The sequence below is a fragment of the Spizellomyces punctatus genome (genome assembly GCF_000182565.1).
Source record: "Spizellomyces punctatus DAOM BR117 chromosome Unknown supercont1.14, whole genome shotgun sequence".
Classification (NCBI taxonomy): domain Eukaryota; kingdom Fungi; phylum Chytridiomycota; class Chytridiomycetes; order Spizellomycetales; family Spizellomycetaceae; genus Spizellomyces; species Spizellomyces punctatus.
The window spans coordinates 630442-636814 of record NW_015971550.1 but is presented as its reverse complement, the minus strand read 5'-3'; the positions used below and the strand labels follow the sequence as shown (position 1 = coordinate 636814).

The window sequence follows — 6373 nt, the reverse complement described above, 5'->3', positions numbered from 1 at the left end:
GCGAACTCCGTGACAAAGAAACTGGATACCGTTCCAGATGTCGTTAGACCAGCCCAGACACGACCCATTTTGCGGTGCAATCGTGTTCCTTTTCTCGAAAGCAGGATGCCAATTCCAAGCAGCCCGGCAAGTGAAACGGAATTCACGTGAATTTCCATTGGCAGGGTGAAATGTACCACCTTATCATATCTGAGGTTATGCTTCGCGATATCTTTGGACATTTTCCGGATAGGATCGCAGGTCAAGGAAGTCAGAACTGTTGAATGTGGGGGAGGTGCGGCGTCCTTTGTTGTGATCTGGGTCAGATGACCAGTCACATGATCAGTCAGGTGCAAGTCACGCCACCGTGTGTGACTGCGGCTGAGTCACCAACTCCTTGATAAGGAGGACAGGAGTAGTCATGTCTATCACGTAATACACCATCTTTCATAAAATCCTTCTCAACAAGAACTCGCGGTCTAGTTTTGACGCACTTCAGCGCTCTGAGGATTATTGAATGGAAAGTTAGACCTCGCAGTTGCAACCTTAGGGTTGACTTTGTAAACAAGGATAGCGGATAAATGAAACGAACATCAAATCCTAATGATCAGTTCAATTCTTCAATCGAAATTCTCTTCCGTTTTTGGTCTTTCACTTCATGTATTTTTTAGAAAGAAGAGCCCTATTAACCTCTGGGGCTCCGTAAAGGTGCAGCTGTATAGAATTCGGATGCATTTTGACTTCCCCGGCATGACTGCGTCATGCCGGGGATGTCAAAATGCTCAGGGACGCGGTGCAGCTGCACGCACACCTGCAGCTCCTCCCTCGGCTGTGACTCCGCGCGCTGCTGTAGTTCCACGAGGTGCAGCAACACGCCGCCCAGTTGTAACTCCTCGCGCCGCTGTGACTCCACGCGCTGCTTTAGTTTCACGTAATGCAGCTACACGTCCGCTTGTAACTCCACTCGCGGCTGTGACTCCAAGCGATGCCGCAAGTCTTGCGCTACCAAACGCCGGTTGCAATAAATCTCATTGACTGCCTCAGCGCTCCTCCCCAGAGTGTGGAACACCATTGGAGCCAGATCCGCTTCGACGACTACAAAACAGGCAAAGAATACGCGTCAGCCATCAGCGCCATGAGTGCGATGATTTGGCCAAAAAGGAAGTAAGAGCTCCTGTGGAAGACTAGTTCGCCAGGGCAGGCATTTACCAACGCATCATTGCAAGCCCACCATCGGCACCCGACAGCCACTAGCGACCGGAATACACTCGGTCAATCCTGCTGCGATTCTGCTTGCTTCCAAGCAGGGCATAAGAGGGTGACGGCAAGTTGGCGCGCGTGTCTACCTGCTGCGACAACAGGTATGCCGACAAGTCGGGGTGGCCTTCTACGCATCCACGGCACCGACGGCGGCGTCAGCAAGGAGGTGCGTTTTGATGCTGCTCGCGATGGGGGGACTCCTTGGATGGTTTGCCATCGTGGTGTGGTGGAAGTTCTCCGCTCACACCGGCCGTCCGAGCAGATAAACAACAACAGAACGCAGGCAGCTATGAGCACGAGCGACGTGAATTAGAATCGTGCTGGCGGAACGCAGGATAGACATGGCACTGGGTCATCGCCCACGGCTGGTCCGACCACAGGGAAGGAGCAATCGAAATCCTTCCCAATTACGCGCGGTGGGGCTCCCTTACCCCATTTGGCGATGCGGACGTGCACCACTGGCTGATTAGGAAATCAGCAGCCGGGCCTAATATCGACGGTTGAGACTGGGTGCGTGTCTCGCGATTGATCTGTCCATCACTGAAGTACACGGTCGACGGGCGATGTGAGAGAAACCGTGGGAAGTTTTGGAAAACCCAGTCACAAACAAACAAGGGTAACAACACAAACAACGTCATCGGGAGCTATATATATGGTCGGCACAGAGGGCGGGAGACTTCCATGAAGTGCAAGGTACAAACGGCGCACGTATCTAGCACGTCGCGAGAGGGAGTGGTAGGCTTGTCCATCCGGACCATGTGGCTTGTCAATGTCCGCGTAGCTCGGGGGCAGCTCGTGGCCATGGAGGACCATGGTAACATGCGGGTCTTCTTCCGGAATTCCATGAATGGCCGCATTTTCTTCAACAGCTGGCGTGGGTTTGCCCCCTCTTATGGAGTCTCTCCAATCTACAGACTCTGATTAGGTCAACTGAACCTGCATGGTTGTCGCTGTCTACAGAACCTTTCCTGCGGCAGTCGTAGACAATTGATTAACTAGACGATATTTCCTTCTGTAGTAATAAAGTACACACAAAACATCGTGTTTTCCATATATGCAGGTGCAATCTAAACTTATCTACATGCGACGTCACACCGCGTCGAGCAGGTTACATCACAGAACTGAGTAGCGAGCACCACCCGCAGCCTCGCTCTCCATACTGGAGATGGTAGCCTCCGTAATGATACGTTTGATTTCAGCCTTTGCTTTATCAATGACGATCTGCGTATCACCTTCAATAAACTATAGAGTATCTTGTCAGATTCATATCGGCAGTGTTTGAGGATGCAACAGAATTGACTTACCAAGTACAACTTGCGTTCTCCAAGTCCAGGTTGCTTGCCGGGAGGAAAGTAGGTGCCTCTTGTTGTAATGGCTGCACCACTGAGCTCGGTGATTTGTGAAATTTGCTCCTTGTTTGTAACGCGCCAACGTGCCTTTTGCGGATAGTCGTTGATTTCAATCTCATATGCATATGCAGCCTCTGATGCTTGCTTCTTGTCCTCGCCGCCGACTCCTGCAGCCGCATCCTTGAATTTTGCATTGATTTCCGCAATAATGTCGCGAGCTCTGGCTGCTCCGGACGCACCCACAGCGGCATTAACTTTTGCGGCTGCCTCTTGTGCAGCTTTGACCGCCGCCGATGCCAAACCGCCTCCATTGGCAGCTGGTGTCGTGGCTGTACTATCCCCAGCGACTGGTGGAGGAGCTGCCCCCGCTGGCACTGCCTTTGCCTCGAACTTGACGTCTTCATCTTCCTCATCATCTTCGTCATCGAAAGCAGCACCATGAGCTTTCTTTTGAAGCTTCTTCACCATGTCCCGCTCCTTTTCCAATTTTTCCAAACCTTTCCCGCCAAACCCAGACGAAGAATACTGCGCCGCGCCTGTCTTCACCTTCTGAATGAATGAGTCTGCAAGCTTTTGCAAATCCTCTGGCACTTGCACCTCGCTCATAGTCAACGCCTTTACAATATCCACCGCAAACTTCTCCTGATCAGGCGTAATGAATGTGTACGCTGTACCCTTGTTCCCCGCACGGCCTGTGCGTCCAACACGATGAACATAATCTTCCATATGGTTGGGACATTCGTAATTGATGACGACTTTCAGCTGTTTGACATCCAAACCTCGAGCAGCCACCGATGTTGCAATCAAGATATTTGTATTTCCTGTTTTGAAATCGGAAATAGTGGAATCCCTATCAGCTTGATCTTTTCCGCCGTGAAGCGACTGACATGGATATCCCTTTCGAAGAAGTAGGGTGAGAAGGTTGTCCGCAGCTTCTTGCCGATCAGTGAAAATCAACACTTTCGCATCCTGATCTTCATTGAATGTGCGACCAAGAATGTCGAGCAACCGTAAGAATTTAGCATTATCGTCCTGTAACACCTCGACAATTTGAGTGACATCGGACGCCACAACACTCCTGCCGCCGACGGTAATTTCCAGTGGCTTTTGCAGAATCTTTCGAGCAAGCGCTTCCATTTTTCGCGGAAATGTAGCTGAAAACAGGATAGTCTGCCTATCGGGGCGCACGTTGTTAACGATCCGCATGACCTGAGGCTCGAATCCCATGTCAAACATACGGTCCGCTTCATCAAGGACAAGGTAGGTAACACGTTTTAGATTTGTAACTCTGCCGCTGTTCGCGCACAGCAAATCAATCATTCTTCCTGGTGTACAGATGATAATTTCAGCTCCCCTTTTCAGTTCCGCGATCTGGTCTTTAATCGGTGAACCGCCATAACAACAAACTGCACGGAGATTCAGTGCCCGAGCAAAATGTTTGCATTCTTTGTGGATTTGCACTGCAAGCTCTCGTGTTGGGGTCATGATAAGCGCGATTGGTCCTTCTTGAGCTTCCAAAGGACGTTGATCTTTGATATGTCGGAACATTGGAAGCAGAAAAGCGATCGTCTACAACCATGTCGTTCATTAATGAGATGAACAATGCAACACGTAGACAAGACATACATACCTTTCCCGATCCCGTTTTGGCGATGCCAATGACATCCCTCCCACTCATAACCGCCGGTATAGCTTGCGCTTGAATTGGTGTGGGCCTGTCATACTTCAAAATCCTCCTTATCACTTCACCAACTCCTCCTGGAAGACCAAACTGCGTCCACTTCTCAATTGGCTTGGGGCACCTGACTCCACGAATCTTGATACCATCTAGTTCTGCTCGCTTTAGTTCTACTTCCTCATTAGTCATATCCCCAAGTTCAGGTGGTTCAATATAGAAATCTTTTCGGAACGGCTCGTAATGTTGAGTACTATGATCGACTGGTGCCAAATCCTTGCGCTTCGCCGCCAGCTTTTTAGCAGCAGCTGCAATCAAATCATCAGGGTCGTCACTCATGGCCTCTTGATCATCTTCTTGATCGTTGGCTTCATTTACGTCCATAGGTTCGTTTTGTTGTTGCGCCAATTGGTCATCCTCATTCAGCTTCTGAACTTCAGTGTTTACATCCTCCATAAACGCTTCCAGAGTATCCTGATCATCATCGTTCTCGGTGGCCTTGCCAGCATCCACCTCCATATCGTCTGTGCCTAACATCCGCAGCTTTTTACTGGGTAATCTAGACACTGCTGCCTCGTCATCATCCGCTTCAAAGCTAAAGGCCGACTTTGGCTTTATCGCTAATGGCTTGGGGGCTATAACGGTCGGTTTGATAGATATTCCGGATTTCACCGATTTACCAAACCCGAACTTTGCAACCGACTTGGGACCTGGCTTTGATCCAGAAGCACCAAAGGCTATAGATGATTCTCTCTTCCGGACCACATGATTTGGTGATGTGGTTGTGGGTGCTGGCCCGCCTGACCAAAATAGTAAAGCTCAGTTGGTTGCCGGTCATATTGAGCTGCATTTAGGTCATCTTACCTGTTGCGACTGCACCACGCGACTTGGTAGTTATATTGCCATCCTTCTCCGGAATTACTCCGTCTCCCTTCTTTACCGAGACCGGGCTCGCCTCCGCCGTCGAGGTCTCCTCGGCACCTTTTTCTGCGGCTTCCTTTGCTGCTCTTTCCCGTCGCCACTGTTCAATTCGCTCTCGTCGCTGTCGCAACTTCTCTTCTGCATCAGTTACTGGTGTAGCAGGTTGCTCCTGAAATGATGGGGTTACGCATGATATGGAGGCCCGTGAGAGAGAACATGAATCACAATCGAAACACATACCTGCACCTGTTTCTCGTCTTTCCCTGACTCGTTGGTCTGCCGTGCAAGCCACATAAATACCACTGTCCAAGGAGTGAGTAATGTCAAACTGTACATACCTTGACAGCTGACCCGGTCTTCACGGCGACATTTTGCCCTGTTGTATGCATCTGACCATTATTTTGCTGCCGGTGGTCCACGGTATCGATGTCCATAGCATCGCTGAGGCGCTTTGGGCTCTCCTTCCCATCAGTTCTTACCGTGTGTTCTGTCCGTGTCTGGCCATTTGTGCTGGATTCCACCGTAGGGTGTGTCACCGACCCAGACCGCTCTCTGTCGCTGCGGTGATCTTTCTCCTTATGGCCATCACGATCCTCGTCTTTGGACTTGGAATGCCGAGATCTCTCACTGCGTGATTTGTCTTTGCTTCGATCTTTGCTACGATCCCGCCGGCTGTCTCTGTCCCTTTCTGACCGATGTTTTCTGCTTGAACGGTCCCTGTGCTCCTTGCGACGAGAGCCATGGTCGTCGTCGTCATGCTTTCGTCGCTTATACTCTGGTGAGGCGTCCTTGTCTCTGGAGTCCTGAGAACGGGAACGTGAGCGAGAGCGGTATCTTGCCATCTCGTTCGTTGACCGTTTCTGTGGACAATTTGGATGCTTGTTCGTCTTTCTCGCTAGACTGCGCCAGTAGCTTATCATCTCCCAGGTATATATTTATCATCATAATCACGTGGCTTTCAATGATGACCAAAGCAGCGACATCCAAAAGCTGGTATATTTTACCCCATCGTCTACCCTCCCTACATTTCTTCCTCAAAATGTTTCCTAGCTTCCGCATACACTTCATCCACTGGTGGTATGGATGAAATCTAGAATGAATCAAATTAAGTACGATAAAAGACGATAGAACTATTGCTTGGAATACCTCAATGCAGCGATTCTTTCTCTTGTAGTACTCAACAACAGGA

At 50.0% G+C, this 6373-nt stretch overlaps 2 protein-coding genes across 2 annotated transcripts; one reads left to right on the top strand and one right to left on the bottom strand.

The window, feature by feature from the left end:
- The first annotated feature begins 424 nt into the window (after positions 1 to 424).
- Positions 425 to 1250, top strand: SPPG_09451 (uncharacterized protein). Its single transcript, XM_016757617.1, has one exon. The coding sequence runs from the start codon at positions 583 to 585 to the stop codon at positions 1012 to 1014; it is 432 nt and encodes a 143-aa protein (XP_016605771.1). The 5' UTR covers positions 425 to 582; the 3' UTR covers positions 1015 to 1250.
- A 724-nt stretch (positions 1251 to 1974) lies between these two features.
- Positions 1975 to 6065, bottom strand: SPPG_07192 (uncharacterized protein). The gene is made up of 6 exons (XM_016755363.1): positions 5523 to 6065; positions 5425 to 5460; positions 5128 to 5353; positions 4219 to 5063; positions 2544 to 4157; positions 1975 to 2481 (listed from the first exon to the last, which is right to left on the bottom strand). The coding sequence occupies exons 1-6, from the start codon at positions 6024 to 6026 to the stop codon at positions 2353 to 2355; spliced, it is 3354 nt and encodes a 1117-aa protein (XP_016605770.1). The 5' UTR covers positions 6027 to 6065; the 3' UTR covers positions 1975 to 2352.
- Positions 6066 to 6373: the final 308 nt, after the last annotated feature.

What these genes read in the sequence shown, in the direction of transcription:
- SPPG_09451 (XM_016757617.1), top strand. Translation starts at nt 583, where the DNA reads ATGATCAGTTCAATTCTTCAATCGAAATTCTCTTCCGTTTTTGGTCTT.
- SPPG_07192 (XM_016755363.1), bottom strand. Translation starts at nt 6,026, where the DNA reads ATGGCAAGATACCGCTCTCGCTCACGTTCCCGTTCTCAGGACTCCAGA. An exon ending in AGACCGGGTCAGCTGTCAAG is followed by an intron (nt 5,461 to 5,522) that starts GTATGTACAGTT and finishes CTTGCACGGCAG; the next exon opens with ACCAACGAGTCAGGGAAAGA. An exon ending in GAGAACGCAAGTTGTACTTG is followed by an intron (nt 2,482 to 2,543) that starts GTAAGTCAATTC and finishes GATACTCTATAG; the next exon opens with TTTATTGAAGGTGATACGCA.